General features: G+C 44.4%; 1 protein-coding gene across 3 annotated transcripts; it reads left to right on the top strand.

Moving 5' to 3' along the window:
- Positions 1–1,346: 1,346 nt before the first annotated feature.
- FAM84B (family with sequence similarity 84 member B) lies at positions 1,347–8,360 on the top strand. 3 transcript variants are annotated; one of them, XM_017825243.1, is made up of 2 exons: positions 1,347–1,447; positions 2,234–8,360. In XM_017825243.1, the coding sequence occupies exon 2, from the start codon at positions 2,239–2,241 to the stop codon at positions 3,136–3,138; it is 900 nt and encodes a 299-aa protein (XP_017680732.1). In that variant the 5' UTR covers positions 1,347–1,447; positions 2,234–2,238; the 3' UTR covers positions 3,139–8,360. The 3 variants fall into 3 exon arrangements, with proteins under 3 accessions (XP_017680732.1, XP_017680733.1, XP_017680731.1); XM_017825244.1 differs by lacking the exon at positions 1,347–1,447 and adding an exon at positions 1,745–1,765; XM_017825242.1 differs by lacking the exon at positions 1,347–1,447 and adding an exon at positions 1,877–2,029.
- Positions 8,361–17,849: the final 9,489 nt, after the last annotated feature.

The following is a 17,849-nucleotide window of genomic DNA, read 5'->3' as shown; positions in this document are numbered from 1 at the left end:
TACTTCTGTGTTCAGTCTAGCTCCTCCTTTTAGGATATTCTTACCTTCACACATGTACATCCTTAATTACTGAGGCAATTTCACAATGCTCTGATTATGAAGCAGGGCCCTCTTTTGTCCAACAGCAGCTCTGGAGGAGAGGAACTGCAGGGTGAAACAGGCAGTGCCTAAAAATCACATCTACATTCAACACATTTTGGACATTTGCTCAACTAGCCTCGGTCCAACCTTGCAGCTGGAATGCATCTGGTTTGGGTAGATGCAAGAGGAACATGAAACTACACCAGGATGCAAACCGAAGTGCATGTGTATTGGGGGTGGGTGTTTGGGAGATTCATTTCAAAAATGCTCCCATGGACATAGTCACCAGGTGAATCCAAAACAAAAAAAAGTCCTGATCTGACTGTCTGTCACTGCTGCAATTGCTTGCAATGCCCCACCATCCCAAGCAGAGAACAGTGCTCACCTCCCCAGCCCCAGAGGCAGCAATTCTCCCCACCCCAAAGGGCAGGTATATATTTGAAACGACAGAGATGTAGAATCTGATGGAAATGGAATTCTTTGAGTGTGCGGGCAGTGCCTAGGGCCACGGGAACACTGTAGTTGTTCCTTCATTCACCATTGTTTAGTGGATCCTCAAAACAGCAGCGTTGCAGTGGGGTTTATAAATTACGAGACAACAGACAAAGTGAATACACAAGACAAAATTAAAGACCTTACTGCTACCTCCCATAAATTATCTCTGTAGTATTTTAACAGCATGAATTTACGTGTATGTTAAAAATAGTATGAGAAACAAACCCACCTCGTAGACTAACTAGGCATTAATGAAAAAGCGGAATATTGGTTTGTGTTCTCCAAAACATAAAGAAAGAAAAATATCCCCATCAGTTCCGATAATGCCTTTCCAAGGGAGAGGGAATCATATTCTTCTATATTGAAAAAGAGCGATCTTTCGGAGTCGGAAAGAAAATAAATTAATAAAACTAATTACACCCTCCGCGCGCGGAGGAATCGAAGGCGCTAAGTCAGCCCAGGAGAGCTGGGCGCTTTGGTTCTGTTCGCTTCACAACTCCCCTGTCGGTGTGCACGGCCCCAGGGAGGCACCTCCCGGCGCTCCCGCGGGGGCTGCGCGGAGCGGCCGCTTCCCCCGCAGGACAGCGCGGTGGTTCTCACCGAGGCTCAGCATCGCCTCCCGGTGCCGTCCCGGGCAAACTCCGACTCCCGGTGACTCCCCCCGAACACACTGGCGGGCTGGGCTGCTCATGGCACCGCTCCCTTAAAGGGGCCGCGCGTGTGCGAGTTCGGTGTGAGCGCGTTGCACACCCGCTGCCGCTGCCCGGAGCCGCGCAGAGCTGCGCCCGGAGCCCCGCGCCCGCCCCCCGCCCGCCAGCGGCCTCGGCGAGGAGCAAAGCACTTGGCATGTAGGAGCGAAGAGAGAGAAAAGGTGCGGGGCGGGGGGAGGAGAAGGAGGGGGGAGGAAAAAAAAAAAGAAAAAAAAAAAGAGCTGCCTCTTTAAATGCTGGGGGCTGAGTGCTTGCCGGGGCGTCCGCAGCGGATCCAGCCTCCCTCCCTCCCCTCGGCCGTGCCTCTCCGGAGCTCATGCCCAGCCGCGGAGCCGGCGGCGCGGCGCTCGGGCGCTGCCGCTGCGCGGGGAGCGCGGACCGCGCCGGGCCGGGGCCATGATCGCGATCCAGCCGCGCCGCCGCCCCGCCGCCCGCTCGCTTTAGAGCCGCTCCCGGCGCCGCGCAGCCGGGCCCGCCGGGTAAGTTCGCGGCCGCCCGGAGCCGGGAGAGGGCGGGGGGAGGCGCCCCTGGCCGGCGGCCCGGCCCGGCCCGGCTCACCTGGGCGGCGGGGCAGGTGCGCACCTCGGCCGTCCCCAGCTCGGACCTCCCGGCCTCCCCGGCGCTCGCAGCCCTCCTCTAACAGGTGGCTCGGTGCCTGCCCCGTTCCCCGGCGGCTCCTGCGCCTCTCTCCTCCTCGCTGCCGCCTAACAGGTGGTGGTGCCGCCGCGCCTTCCTCTGTGCAGGTAGGGAAGTGCCGTGTCCCGTTCCCCCTCCCCCCCGGCCCCGAGGGACTCTCGCAGCCCCGGCGGCTCTGGCAGGGACTGCGCTGAGCGGGGAGAGCCGGGGTGCCGGCTGAGGGGGGAGCCGCGCTTATGCCCCCGCTGCTCCTCTGGGAGCCGCTCACCCCGCGCTGCCTTCATAGCCCCGCCGTATGTCTGTCTTTGCAGCGGGCATGGGGAACCAGGTGGAGAAGCTGACCCATCTCAACTACAAGGAAGTTCCCACGGCCGACCCGACAGGTATGGACAGAGATGAAGGGCCTAGGATCGGGGTCTCCTATATTTTTTCGAACGACGATGATGAGCTGGAGCAGCAGCAGGATTCAGTGCATGACCTGGGGGGTGAGCACCCTGCCCTGCAGCCCTACGATCCCCAGCTGCACGAGGTGGAGTGCTCAGTGTATTACCGGGATGAGTGTATTTACCAGAAGAGCTTTTCAGAGGAGGACATGCAGCCAGAGGAGGGTGATGAAGGAGGTGGGGGGCATCTGAGCACCTACACCCCGGAGAACCTGCTGAATAGGTGCAAGCCAGGTGACCTGGTGGAGTTTGTGTGCCAAGCGCAGTATCCGCACTGGGTGGTCTATGTCGGGGATTTTCAAGTTGTGCACCTACATCGGCTGGAGGTGGTGAACAGCTTCCTCACCGACGCCAGCCAGGGCAGACGGGGCCGCATTGCCAACCAGCTGTACCGCTACAAACCCCTCAGCCCAGCCGTGGTGGTGCGCAATGCCCTGGAGCAGGTGGGCTGCAAGGATCGGGACTTGAGCTGGAGAAACTCTGAGTGTTTTGCTGCCTGGTGCCGGTACGGCAAGCGAGAGTTTAAAATCGGCGGGGAGCTGCGCATAGGCAAGCAGCCCTACCGATTGCAGATCCGGCTGGGTGACAAGCGCAGTCACACGCTGGAATTTCAGAGCCTGGAGGATCTGATTATGGAGAAGAGGAGAAATGACCAGATCGGTAGGGCTGCCGTGATCCAGGAGCTCTCCAGCCACCTGCAGGCTGCAGAGGAGGAGGAAGAGGAGGAGGAAGACCGTCATCATCATCCAGGTGCTCAGACTGCTGTGGAATAGCAGCCTCAGCACCACCATACTGCTTAGCCTGGGTGATGGGGATTAAAACTGAAGGCTTCGAAATTGAGCTGTTATAAGCCCTTTGGGCTGCTTCGGTGCAGCTTCATTCCAATCACATGTGAAAGGAAGGGGGAAAGCTGATTAAGTGTCTGTGCTTTAGTGCTTAACTCCTTCAGTGCTTGATGATAAAACCCCTGACTTATTTGTAGAGGATAAAACTCAGGGCAATTCTACCCCTCTCTTCTCCCACTTCTTTCCCTTCCTCTCTGCTGTGTTCACACATAGCCTTTTCCTCAACCATCTGCTAGTAGGCTTGACCCTACAAGATGCTAAATGCCTTTGACGTCTACTTATCAGCAGAAGTTAATAGTATTTAGTACTATTAAGAAGGAGCCAACAATTTTCAGGACATGACCATGTAGCTCTAAGCATGAGGATATTGTTTTCCCTTCTCTGCTACTGTTTCTTTTCAGCCGTGGCTTCTGTTGGTATTACAACAAGCTTGCTTGCTTGCCTGGAGCAAGATTTTGTGGATTAGTAGCCAGTCTCCCAGAAGGTGCAAGGCAGGAAGCTCCAATAATTTTGAAGAAATGGGTTTCGTGTGCCTGGTGCCTTCCTAAGTTATAGGAACTTGCAGGTGGGCAGGGGGACCTTTTCCTTTGCTATCAGCATGTGGCTTTGGGGACAGAAAGATGTTTTTATTAGTGATGGATCCTAGGGGATGTGAAACTTTGGCACCCCAGTTAAGGAGTTTGCACACTGATGTGTGCTACGACTCTTACAGACTGAACTGTGCCAGTGCTCATTACAGGCTGCCTGGCTTCTCCTAAAGCAAATGGCAGAGCTCCTGATTATGCCTGTGGTACAGATCAAGGCAGTAGAAACAGGTTGCTTGTGTGTAAGAGTGTCTTGAGTAAGCTGTCCCTCGAGAGGGTGACCTCTTGGCTGGGTGCTCCTGGCTGTGAGCACGTCACAGGTTCTACATCACCATAAACACAGCTGTGATGGAAAGTGATGGAAGGGAGCACATGCTGGAAGATATCACAGGCAGGGGATTTTGAGTGTTCCTTTTTTTCTTTCCTTACTGCAAAGAAGTTTCCTCTTCATTAAGAATTTCATGTTTCCTTTTTTGCTAATTTTTATGGTATGCAGCTGAGCTATAGCATTAGAGAAAAGGAAAGGACATGCCTCCAAAATTGTGCAAGTTCTTTGGGAGGGGGAGTGCAGTGCTACTTGCCCTGAATGCTCCCTGAACTTGTTTTCAGCTGTTGAACTGCTCTCCCACACAAGCAGTACTGTCAGATCTTTGTCCTGGGATCTGGATTGTGTGAGCAAGCAGTGATTTGGAGACAGTCTCTAAAGCAAAATTCCTTCCCCTTAAAGCACAAGATGATGATGTGAACTTGAAGATAAGCTCGAGTTCATTTAAATAATGGAAGCTAACAGTGTGATGTAAACTTGAAGCATAGTTAATACGGTCTTCCTCGCAGTTGTTTACAGTTATACCACAAATAGCAAAGTACTCTGTGTCCTTTCCACCCCTGAGAAGGGAGCAAAGTTTGTCATTTAAGAATAGGTAGATACCAGCTTTTAATTAGTTATGTCTATAAAAAGCAACTTTGCCAATGTGAGCCAAGTAGATTGTGGTGTCTTGTTTTCTGTCTAAAAGACACAAACTAGAAAAAAGCTGTGAGAGACTACTTCATCCTCACTTCAGAGGAAAAATAATTTTCAGGGTTATGCAAATACATCATATACTGTTCCATTAATGACTCGCATGCCCTCACTTTGGCTTGTGAAACACCCAAATCCAAAGGATAGTTTAACACCAAGCTTCCTTAAAATGCTATAGCTCAGGTGCCTACACTAAGTGTTGGTTTTTTTCACCAATATGCAATTGAGTTATACTCAGGTTACTGTGGTTGTCAAACAGATGTGCAACCTTGATTTGATAGCTTAAAAACTACCCATATCTAACTGTGATAGGGTTAATATGTGGATATCTGCACACAGGTTTTATACAACTACTAGTAACTACTGAAAGCTGAAATGATCACTGAAATAGTCTGAAAAGGAGTGAAGGAGAGTCTCTCTGTTGTACGACTGACTGACATGAGACAACAGATTATCTAGACCATGAACAAATGTCTGGCTGTGGTTTCTTTCATACTGAAACCTTGTACATAACAAAGTTTGTTTCACTGTGTAATATAGCTATGTAAAATAATATTTTCTTACAGATATTTTTTAAATTTTAAAAAAAACCCTTCATAACCTTGCATTTGAAAGTAAGTTGTTATGCACATTATTTTCCAGTCCTCTGAATGAGTTTATTTTTCATTTGTGATCTAAAGTATATTCTAGGTCATAAAGTATAGAAACTGCTATAAATGTCAAATATTATGTATCTACAGGGTACTAAACAGTAAACTAGTTGTGAAAATATTTTTCCCTTGTGTCTGAAACATCAGAACTATGACACTTAACTATTTCTCTCCTTCTGAGATATCCTGCGTAATCTGGCTATGTTTTCAATTCTTTATTTCTACTTTTTTGTTTTAATAAGAACAGGACCAAATCTGCTTGGGAATGGAGAGCAAAGCTTCTTTGACCAACTGAAATCTTGTCTTGTGCTGATCTTGGTGCTTCTCTGTACTGGTCACGCCTTTAGGGATAAATTCCCTCACAGGCACAGGGCCTTAGCAAAGAATTCCAGAGCTTGAATTGCTTTGTTAGGACAGAGAGTGAAGGGAGAGCTTGCCTCATAGCAAAGCAGAGTCTGGCACGAATTCTGCTGTGTTATAAAACCCATATGCTCCTCTGACACCTGGGATACAGGTTTTTGATATTTAAAACATAGATATCTGGAATTTTTAAATTTCTCTACAAACTGTGTTTGGGGACTTACTGTCTCCTGGCATTCCATTATGTGTAAAAGTAGAAGAGGAAGGGAAGCTTGGCACTTTTTAAATTTAGTCTGGAAGAGGGCTACCTCCATATAGGGATTTCTTATTCCAGCAGATAAAGATGCAGCTGTTGAATCTTTAACAGGCAGTTCCTTTTTCCCTACCTGTTGATTAGCCAGTGTTATTTAATAGGTGCTACTAAACACCACTGCACACATTCCTAAGCAGTCTGGTTTTAAAGCCATGGACCTCTAATGAGCTGGATGTGAGAACAGGAATTGTTGTGGTAGCACAGCACAACTGCTTGGTTTCTTATCTTTGCTGTACTTTGCTCAGTTACTGTCTGCAGATTGGGCTGGGAATTCTGGAGCTTTAAAGAAAAAGACATCCCAGAAAAACTGACTCTTTTGTGTATGTGTCTACTTCAGGATTCTTGTGTAGATCACAAAAGAGGGGGAAAGAATAGATAAAAGTACTGTTCACTGCAGCTGCTGCTTTAGCATAAAGGAATGCAGGTGTGATCCTTCCGCAGAACATGCAGTTCAGCAAAGGTCCTAAGCCTTTACTGAAGTTTAAAGTTTTGACTAGACCCTACTTTCAACCACTTAAGAATCAGTAAGACTATTCACATGCTTTAAGTGTATATTTACATTTCTTAGTGAATGAGGGTCTGGAATTTCAATCTGAGGTCTCTAGTGGGAGCATGGAGGATCTGAGGTTGCATAATCAATAGGGGAGAACAAGCAGTGCAGTGAAAACTGTTCCTCAAAGGGCCTCTTGTCCAAACAAAGGTCATGGAATCCAGCCCAAACTTTGGCCTCAGTTTCCCCTGGAATTCCAGGGGCTGCACTGATTTGGTGAGAGGTGTGTTACACAGCAGTTGTAAGCTAAGCTGATGATCTGCTGCAGACTGCTCTCTGGTATCTTTGTCTTGTCATGCTTGAACTTTCCCTTGCGTTTTTAACATTTAAAGTTAATATAATTTGTTTTAAGAGCCCTTTGATTGTGCAAACACTTAATCATCTATATGAATTTACTCATGTGGGCATACCTACTGCTGTGATTATCAGTATGCACGTGTGAAGGCTGGCAAGGCTGAGCCCCAGATGTGTAAATGTAGCTACAGCTAGGAAATGTAGATGAGCAGTCTTATTTCCCTGGAGTATTGGTGTGTTTCATGCAAATAATGTCTTGGAAAAGCCTTTGTAGTAAAACCTACAATTATCCCTTGATCGAGTAATTTTTAAAACACAATTTAGGCATTCACCTTCCATGGCAGTGAACAAGGACATAAACTGAAGACTATTTTGTTATCCCTGATTCTGTGTGAATGCAAAATATTGATTACAGCAACTCTCTAGATCTCATCTGGCCAATATAGTAGGCAATTGTAGGATAGGCAGGGAAAATTCCCGAAAGCTAATTCAAAAACTGTATTTTCGTACTTGGAAAAATACTTTCTTCAGACTGAAGGACCCTAGACTATGGAAGCAAACTTTAAATTGCTTTGTATAAATGAAACCCTAGGCAAACTCCTTAAGTTTTGTTCATTTGAATTCATTATTCCACTCAGTACTAAAGTAGGTAATATTATGTGATGAATCTGTTTCAGATTTTGAATGTAATGGTGGTTTTCTGTTTCTCTTCTCCTTTGGCTAAGCGTTACCAAAGGTCTGTCCTTGGGTATGTGAAGTGTGTTGTTGAACGGTTTCCCACCTGTGCTTTTCTGGCAATTAACAAAACCAACTGTAAAGCTAACAGCCATGTAGGAACAAATATTTTTTAAAGCAAAATTTTAATTTTGTATGACAGATCAGAGACTAGTAACTAAGTAGAGGTAGGAAATACATTGTTTCTAACAGCAGTTTCTATTTGTAAGAAATCTACTGTTAATTGAATATGTGTTGACTATTCTTATAAATCAATCTGAAGTGATAAGGCCAGGAGAATTTTATCATGGGCTTAGACTTTCAGTTTAGACTTTTTTTAAACTGTGAATGGGAAGAAATCAGGGTGATTTCAAACATTTAGATGGTTCCTTTGGATTAATATTGAATTAGAAGCTTTCTTTAAATGCACACTTGGAATTCCTGATATTGTAACACTTCATGAAATCATCCACAATAACAAGTGTAATCACAAATATGATTTTTTCCACCGTGAGCATTTTCTGTAAGCTGTCTTCTGTCAGTAAATGTTGAATTGTTAGTGCAAATATCTTCTTTTCCTGAGAAAGAAGTACACATCATTGATTGTACCATTTCCTTCAAAATGAAGGGCATTGCATAGTAACTCAAAAGAAATAAAAGATTTATAGTATCTTTTACAACCCTTCTTTCTTTTCTTTGTTTTTTTTGAATGGCATGTTTTTCTCCAGCTTTTTGGAAAACTCATAATTTCTCATGATGGATGCATCAAACACAGAACAATCAATATTTTCACTGCCTTCACATGTTAGATGAAAATCTAACTCTTTGGTTGTGTTCTTGCTACAAAGAGAGAGGAAGAATAATCTCTATACAAGGCCAGACCATGAGATGCTTAATAGGTGATAGCTGTATTAAATCCAGTGAGGATCTGGCCCATAATTAAATTTTTAAGTGGAAAATTAATTCGGCAGCAGATCATATAGTATTAGCTGGCACCCAGGCTTGTCTTGTCTGCCAGCAACTGCTTAAGGAACAGATGTAGTGTCTGCTAGAGGGAGAAATGAGAGAACATCAGAACTCAAGGGGAGTTTTAGGGAAAATCTGTAAAACTGTTCAGTTTGTGTGATGTTTTGTCTCATGGCAGATCCATGGATGGTGCGGGATCTGTGTTCTACCCATACCAGATGTAGAGATGTTTCTTACTCAAGGTGACAAGTCCATGTAAGATGTTACATCCGTAGTGTAACCATTCTTAATTCATCAAAGCCTTCTGCTATGTGCATATTCACAATGGCAAAAACAGTGATAGAACCAACAAACTGTACTTCTCACTGAGATCCTGACCAGAAAGGGCTATTTGAATCTTGTGCAAAAACACTGAGTCAGCTTAAGTAAGAATTCTTTGAGTAAGACCATCCTGAGGAAATCTAGTTGTAACAAGATGAGACTTCTGATGAAAGTATGGGTGGAGATCTTCACTCTTCTGTGGTTTGCAGCTGTTCTTGACAGCTGTCTCTTAGGTGTGACAGTGTGAGACAAATTTTTTATTGGAGACAGCAGCTTTTAAGGCTCAGGGCTGCAGGTGTGACTCTACCATAACATCAGATTTGTAGCTCTGGCATGGACTTGGGTGACTTTGAACAAGATGTATGAGGCACCCAGCTGTGCTCAATGTGACTGTGAGAGCACCTGAATTTTCAGATGTGTGATGTTAGATTTGAAAACATGAAGAACCAAAAATGTGAGCTGGGTGAGTGAATCATTACTTGAAAATCTCTGCTCAGTTGTCACCTGGCACTTGAGGCCGCTGAACTCTGAAGCTTGATTTGTGTGTGTGTGTGTGTTTAGTTAATTAGCATAGTGTTTTTGTAATCTTGAGGTTCTGGGCCTTTTTCTCACCCTGAAGTTTCTCCAAGTGCATAAAGTAAAGCAGCCCATGAGTTCTTTCACAGCCTGTGCCCACAGGGAGGGATATTCAGCAAGTAGGATCCTGGCTCACATCCCGGTGGCTGCTTCCAGAACGTATGTGACATTAGATACCAAAAAGGAGCATCTTGAAAAGGACATTTTCACTGCCCTTGTATTTCAGAGCACACCTGAGCTAGAAATAGGATAGTGTAAAATGAGTGTACAGGGAAGTGGACTGTGTTGAGCGCTCTGCACTCCTGACTGGTTGCTCTGAGCTACAGGACTTCTGCAGAGAGGTTTTTTCTTCAGTTCCCTCTTTAATACACTGTGGATGACTTCCAATACAGCATTCCTGAAAGTCCTCACCCCACGAAAATCTGGAAGTGATAGGAAGTTTGAATCCCCATCATCCCCAGGCAGAAGTGAAAATCAATTTTCAGTCTTCCTCCATCCTGAAACCATGCCCAGATCTCTAGGACACTGTATAAAGGCCTACTGCCCACCACTACTGCCTCTTATCCTTGCAAAGGAAGATAGCCTAAGTTTCAATTTGAAAGAGTGGTTGCCTTATACTCTTCCTGAGAGCCCTGCACTGTGGCAGGAGGCAGTAAGAGTGTTCCTGTAGTCAAGAGTAAGGTGCCCAAGGACTAGAGTGGAGAGGAAGGGGACAGGGCGCTGCAGACTTGTGAACCGTGGAAAATCCATATGGGTGGGAGGGATCTCTGGAGAGAATCTAATCTACCCCCCCTTGCTCAAGGCACATGCAGCTAAAGCAGGTTATTAAGGGCTGCATCCAGTCAGATTTTCCATAACTCCAAAGATGGAGACTGAGGATTTCTCCAAGCAACCTTCCACCACTTATTTGCCAGAGTTTTTTGTGTTTGAGTTTTGTCAAGGACTCCTTGATCATCTGCTTGAATTCTTGCACATAGGAATGGACCATTCTCTATTTTCCAATCCAATAAGCAGAGATTCTCCCTGTCCCTCCTTCAGTACAGCTGGAGGGTCAGGCTCCCATTGTGTCCAGGAGAGCATCCAGTCAACCTTCTTATCATCTGTGATGCTTCATAGTCTGCTGACTTCCTGCTGCAGCTCCTTTACCTGTTCCAATGGATGCTTCACCAGCACAGACCTGCAGAAAAGGAGCCCCAGGAACCCACTGCAGCCTGAGACTGCAGAGCTGAGTCCTTGGTGGTGAGTCAACCTCAGCTGAGGGCTCAACCCCATCAGTCGCTCTTTCACTCCTACTGAGTGAGACAAGAACATGGAAAAGCTCGTGGGTCAAGGTAAAGACTGGGAGATCAGTAACCCATGACTGTCACAGGTGAAAGAGACATGTATTGGGGAAAATTATATCTATTATCAATTAAAATAGATTTGAATGGTGAGAAAGAAAAACAAAAATTAAAACAGACCTTTTCTCTCTCCCCTCCGACACCCAGGGGCACAGGGGTGGGGATGGCACTGTGGTGGGTCCCTCCCAGCCCCTCCAGGCCACTCCTCGCTCCTTCCCCATCTCCTTGCCCAAGTACAGGCACTTCCCTGGGCTACAGGGGTGTCTCTGTTCTAACTGGGTCTCTCCAGGGCTGTTGAGGGGGATCCCTGATCTGGGCCTGCAGCCCCTCCTACCCTCCTCCTTCTCCAGCCCCCTTTAGGGGGTCTGTCTGCTGCTGCTTCCTCCTTGGATACCAGTGGCACATCACCACCATTGCTGAGTATCTCTGTTGCTCACAGTGGAGTTTCTGGCCCCTTCTGGGCAAGTAACTGCACCTGTCAGCCACAACACACTGCTGGCTGTGTGCTAGGGCTGGCCACCATATTGGTCTCTCCCTAACACCTGATCTAGAGTCCAATGGAAATGAAAGACTCAAAACACCCTTTGGTCAGGAAGATCTAGCAGAGTGTGTTGGAAGAGTTTGGAGCTTACTAGAAACTCATGTCACGGTCAATGACGCTTATTTGTCTCAGTCTGGGTCACTGAGAACTGTGGTCAGTCTGTGTCGGAACCAGAATTCGTTGCTTTCATCAAGTTAATCAGAAGAAATTGACTGTGACTGTTAAGAATTGAGGATAATATAAAAGTCTATGCTCTCTACTTTTTCCTTGCTCCTGAGCTTCTTCCATCCTGTCCTATTCAGAAGAATCGTTCTGGGACAAGGCCTGCTCTTTGTACAGTAGTTAGTGTGATGAGGTCTCAAGGTGTTTACAAAGTATTAATTAACTCAATCACCAGAGGGCAGAGGAAATGAAATGAGGATGTTCTGGACCATAAAATAGATGACTCACATCCATGAAAAAGGTTTAATTGAGCAAAACAGGTACATAAGTGTACCTGGCTCACCACAGAAACTGTACAGAGAAAGATGAGCCTCCAGAGAGGAAAGGATCGAGGCGCCCTGACAGCACACAGAGAAATGTGTGCAGTGCTTATGTAAATTGCCTCTGTGGAGAACAGGTCTGTGCACAACTCGTCCAGCCCCCATAGAAGGCAGCTGGCAGCAGCAATCTTCTTTACAAAGCTTTCATTAGAGCTATTGGTCACGTCCAATGGGGAAAAGGTGCTTTGCTGGGAATCTCAGCACTGCATACACAATGAGAAGTACATCCTTGACACCTAAAGGTGTTATTGTGGCAAAGGTGTTGTCTTCTTTGTGTTTTCTGTGCTCTTGTTCCTCACGAAAGCAATGCACCTTTGAAAGGGATGTGCAGAAGAGAGAAATGTTCAGTGATGGGGCAGACTTGTGTGTACACCTACCCATGGTGTTCTGTGCTACAACCAGTCTCCTGGAGCTGGGCTCTGCAGCTCTCACTGCAGACTGAGGAAATGAGATACCCATGCCCAGACTTGCAGATAATGGTCACTCAGTCAGCAGTTTGCCTAGAAGGTGGTTTCAAACCTCTGCTCTGAGTAATCCAGTGCATGGTCTTGAACACTAAACTTGAGCAAATGCTCTAACCAGTGCTTAGGACCAGACCCATTTATATTCTCTGGATTGTGTCAAAGCAGAAGAGCACTACCAGCAGGGAACAAGGAACCTCCACCTTCAAGTAGGTAGAAGTCTTGCAGTTACAGTGTTCTCTGGAGAAGTGGGACACCAAGATTTCAGTTATTCCAAAAGTTCAAAATTTTCAATGGCAGTGGCAGTCCTTAACTTTTCTATGGAATACACACAGCAGCACACCTCTAAGTAAGTGAGGGAGACAAGTCTCATGGTGGACTGTTCAATGTCAGACTCCAAGGGTCTCTGTAGTATCTGTTTGAGCTATGTTTTCAAGAGGTAGAAGTGGTCACAGCTCATGTGCATGCACACAGATGATGTTTGGAGGTGTTTGGCCAGATCTTCTTGGCCCAGGATGTCAAGGATTCCACCTTAAATGTCAGGGGACCAGACTTTAGGTGGGTTTACCATTATTATTACTACAGACTACCGATATGATTAAAAGACATACTCAGCTATTAAAAAAGTAGTTTCTGATTATCCCTAAGTATAAAATAGTTTATTCTTTCCATGCACAACTCTGCATTTTCCCACCTTCAGTAGGTCGTAACTCAGGTTTACGTAGTTACAGCCTTTACATGTCCAGATGCATTTCAGATCCCCAAGTCTAATGAGTTCCCATCACATGAATTGATTATAATACAAAGCACAGGAAGGAAAGCCGTTAAATCTTAAATTTAGTTATTAAATATTACTTCAGAAATTCAATAGCAGCTTGTAGCCCATGGGAAGTGACTGCAGGGAAAAGTACCACTTGTAGTTGAGGTGGCACTTGGAGCACCTTATCATATTCATGGGGAGGAGGTGCTGACCCCTGCAGAGGAGCTGTAATTATAACGAGTCTCTTATCCAGTTATCCCAATATGTTTGTGATGGAATCTAGGGTACTAAATAAGATGCTAGCAGGATATAAATAATGAGGTGGTACATGGCTGTGTGTTGGAACTGAGCCACTAAAGCAAAATAATGGCAATGGCAGAAGCTTAACTTATATTGTGCTATTCCTGTGGGAAAGGGTTTGGGAGGATAATGCCACATGGAAAGCTGATTCCTCAACTTGTAGGGAGTAACATAACTCCATAGCCCTGCTTGTCTTTGTTCAGAGCTGGAACTAGTGGAGTTGCATTATTGCAGAGGTCTAACCCTAGGTGTGAGGCTAGATTCCAGCTGAATGTGCTCCCAAAGTCTAAACATACAAAGGCCATTTCTGGCTCCACATAACTAATCCCATGCTGAGAAAGGGAAGAAGCTGCTGAATGCCTGGGCCTAGATTCATCAAAGAATGAATTAATCAATGTCCCACTGAAAAGGATTTGAACTTACGCATGACTGCTGTGATAGTCTGAGACCATCAGAGTATACATTATTTTATGGTGATTTCCTGTTATTATGCAAAGCATAACTCATATTTCTAATTAAAAATTTTAATATAACACAGCATGTATGTGTCTCATGGTGCAGCCTAGTAAAGACTCAAGTTGAGGCTTTAAAAAGGAGCAGTGATTTTTTAACAACCAGTGCCAATGCTTTTCAACAGGATTCTGCTCTGCCCTTACCCTCTGCTGCAAAACCTGTGGCAAGAATTCTTAACAAGAACATCAGTTAATTTATACAACATTGTACAGCAGTATGCGTTGTGACAGGTTTGCTCAAATATCTTTCACTGAGATAAAGGAGTTTCAAAGAAAAATGGCACTATTGTGAATTTTCCCTGTTTTGTAACTCTATATGGCCAGATTTACAGATTGCTGAAATGCTTTACTGCTTTGATTAAAGGACAAAGAACTAAATGAATTTACCTGGTAATTTCAATGGAGAAAAATAGTTGCTAGTAATCATGTTTCATTTTCAAGTACATTACTCTATTATCTGGCCTCCCACAAGCTAAATCTAAAGCCCAATGGAAAAAAACCAAAAAAATTTCATTGAGAGTTGATCAGGGATGTATTGTGTGTAGCTGATCACTGGTGAACTGCAGCAAAGAGTGATTTAAAAAAAAAATCAGACTGCAGCTAATGCCTTATCATGCAAGATTGCATGGCATTCCTCTTGTAATAAATTGAGTACATGAGAGCACTGGGCTTCTTGCTAACTGAAAGGTTGAGGTTTTCTGAAGTCTCTATGAGCCCATCAGCTCCTTCCTGACCATGGTGAAAAGGGACATTCCTTCATAGCCTGCATTAGAAACCAGATATTCCATGCAGTCACATCTGCAGACCATAGCTGTGACTAGCATAATGACTGTAATATACTTAATGTTCCAGTTGTCCCATAATGTGCCATAATGAAGAATGAAGAGCTGGGGCTGGAAGGTGGCCCTGGCCACCTTTTTTAAGGGATCTGCTTGGATAGGGAAAGTATGCCTTTATTTCCCATGCAAGGTGCTCCCAGGTACTGAATTAAAATAAATCCTCTGCTCTCTGTTCAATTATGGCTTTTCCTATATTCATTGTGTAATTTCTCTGACCAGCAATTTTCCTTAGGGAGTCATTATTAGGTCTCCCTCAGCCTCCTTTTTCAGTCACTTCCTCTCTGCTGAGCTGATGGTTTCTGCAGCTTGAAAAGGTCTATCCACTATCTTTACTTTAGCTCAGCAGCTTCCACTTCTCTCAGGGCAACAGCAGGGTTAACTTGCCACTCAGTAGATCTGACAAAGCTATTGGAACAGTAGCATTGTTGTGGGAATAAAAGCGTTATAAAAAGAATCATTCTTCAAATAATACAGAGATTATCAGAATGTCTCACACTATGCACCTTTAACAACTTCTACCTTTAGACCAAGAATATTTCCTTGCTGTTCTCTAGGGCTTTTTCACCCAAACGAGTCTTGAATTCACAGCACAGAGCCCCCCTTCTGAGTCAAGCTGGTCTTGCTATAAATCTTCTACTCTTTTCCCTGCCACCTTCTTGAACCACATCAAAATAGGATATTTCCTCTGAGACTGAACTTTCTGAGGTATAGGAGACTGCAATTTCTTTAGTGAATGTACTTCCTTCTCTGAGCCATTTAACATGAAATACAAGTGGTAGCAGAACCTGTAGGAGATATATAAATTCATAACATTGATGAACAGTCTGTGAATGCTGCAGATGCCCACAGCATCTGTCCTTTGCCATCTGATAGACCTTGAATAGTCAATGACATTGCAGCTGCCACAGATGGTCCCATGATGAATATTTTTAGCCTGATTTCTTAGAGGTAGGAGACTAAATGACTGACGATCTGTGCTGTTGTATGTGTGTTCTATCTGGGATTTCAGCTCTCTCTTTGGGAGAGAGCTAGATGAGGAATCACTACCCAGCACAGGCATCAATATTGCTCACTGCTCAGTTGGGCTCCCTCAGCCTCACAGTGTTGTGGGTTGCTCAGCACAAATACCATTCCTTGGGCATGGGGATCTGTGCCAGCATCCCACCCCTGTACCCTTCCTGTGTAAAATATTGATGCTCCTTAGCTGCTGCTTCATATTTCTTCAATAGACTTTCAGAGTTCTTTTTTTTTCCCACAAGAAATTGTCATCGAGATTATAAACACCTCTTGAAGATACTTGCATAAATATGCCACGGAAAAACAACAGATTGCAAAGTGGCTGTGTCGTCTGTGTCAAGATCTTCAAAGCACAAGATGTTCTTTCTTAGCCTTTTGGACTGCTTTGTTCCAGAGATGGTGAGGCGTTGAAAGAAGTTCTCTGCAAGCTTTTGATGTCCTATTAAATAATATTTTATTAAGTATCTGATGTATCTCAATGTGTTAAGCTTACGAACACTACTTTTGACCTGGTAGCATGTAACTTTACATTGCATTAAGAATTAAGATTTTCCTAATACAAATCCAGAAGCTCACTGAATTCGGTAATTTTTGTTGCAATAGAGTACTTTGTGAGCCTGATGCTAGGCAGGCAAATGATACACCTGGTCTGACAAGGTTCCTTATCTATTAAAAAGGACAGACTTCTCTCAGAATTAATCCAACCGACCAAACAAGAAACCCTCAAAGACAGCTTGTCTTTAGAGGTTTCAACCAGAAACAACATCTAGTTTGCTAGACCTCAACTTCCCACACAAATAAAACCTATCACTCACACATGGTGACTCAATACTCAGGAAAATTTTTACATGACTCTTACATGGTGTCATGTAATAACATAAAATAATAAGCAAACTGCAACAAGCAAAGACAACAGTAGGGGAAATTAGAACTTGGCAATAAGGTTCATAAATGAAGTTCACTAGGGCTGGATCTTTCTCTCTCTGATATGTAATGAGATCAGAGACCTCCACATTCTCTTCTGAATCAGAGATTTATGTGCACAAATGGCCTATGTGTCTTCTAGGTGATTTCCTATTATCACTCTGCTTCCTGAAAATCAAAATGGAACAATTCTAGCTTGTCTGCTAATTAAGCATAAAGTCATCTCAATTTCTTTATTAAGAAATTTTTTTTATTTAAAAATTTTAATGTGCTCATTAAATGGAACATGTATTGCTTCCCCTTGCTTCTGAGCTACCAGATTTCGTTATATTTGTACTGTAATCTTTTCTACTCCTCTACAGATGAGAAGGAAAGGCCCAGCCTATTGCTCATACAGAATATCAGTTTGTCAAGCATTTTGTGCACCCTCTGGGATTAGAGGAGCTACGAAATTTTATCATTATCGTTGCCTCCTGCATTACTGAACTACCAGGCAGGGCCTGAGAGAATATGTATGCATGTTTGTGCAATGACATTTTTAAGCCACCCTTTGCCTTTTCATTTCTTTACTTCCTGCATACTAATTCAACCCCAAAGTATTCCAGGCTAGTGCCCAGAACCAGAATTTCCTTCTCTGTTTTTAAACAAGAGGCTTTTTCAGGTATTCAAGCTATTTCACCCAAGCCCATTATTTACCGATGGGAGAACTGTTGCTTTTTGCTTAGGCACATTTACAGCTTCTGAAGAGAGAGGCAGACTTGCAGACCGCTGTGAAGTGATTTGAGTTTCAACCTTTGTCTTCACAGCATGCCTTTGAAAAACAGGCCACTTGTAGACACAGAATTCAGCTCTGCAAACACTGAAACATGCGCATAAAGATAAATTGCAACAGCAGAGCCATGGCTTTGTAGTATAGAGGTCTTACTTAAAAATGTGGATAGGCCTGGAAGGGCTTAATTTTTGACAAATTTAATTTTTCCACTTTGCTGCAGCAAAAAACAAATTTCAGAGCGAAGTAAGCACCAAGCTGACGGGAAATTCATAAGGCTGTTAGAGA

Source organism: Lepidothrix coronata, unplaced genomic scaffold, assembly GCF_001604755.1.
Source record: "Lepidothrix coronata isolate B3197 unplaced genomic scaffold, Lepidothrix_coronata-1.0 Scaffold117, whole genome shotgun sequence".
NCBI classification, from domain to species: domain Eukaryota; kingdom Metazoa; phylum Chordata; class Aves; order Passeriformes; family Pipridae; genus Lepidothrix; species Lepidothrix coronata.
The sequence above is the reverse complement of the archived record's forward strand: the minus strand, read 5'-3'. Positions and strand labels throughout refer to the sequence as shown.

What these genes read in the sequence shown, in the direction of transcription:
- FAM84B (XM_017825243.1), top strand. Translation starts at nt 2,239, where the DNA reads ATGGGGAACCAGGTGGAGAAGCTGACCCATCTCAACTACAAGGAAGTT.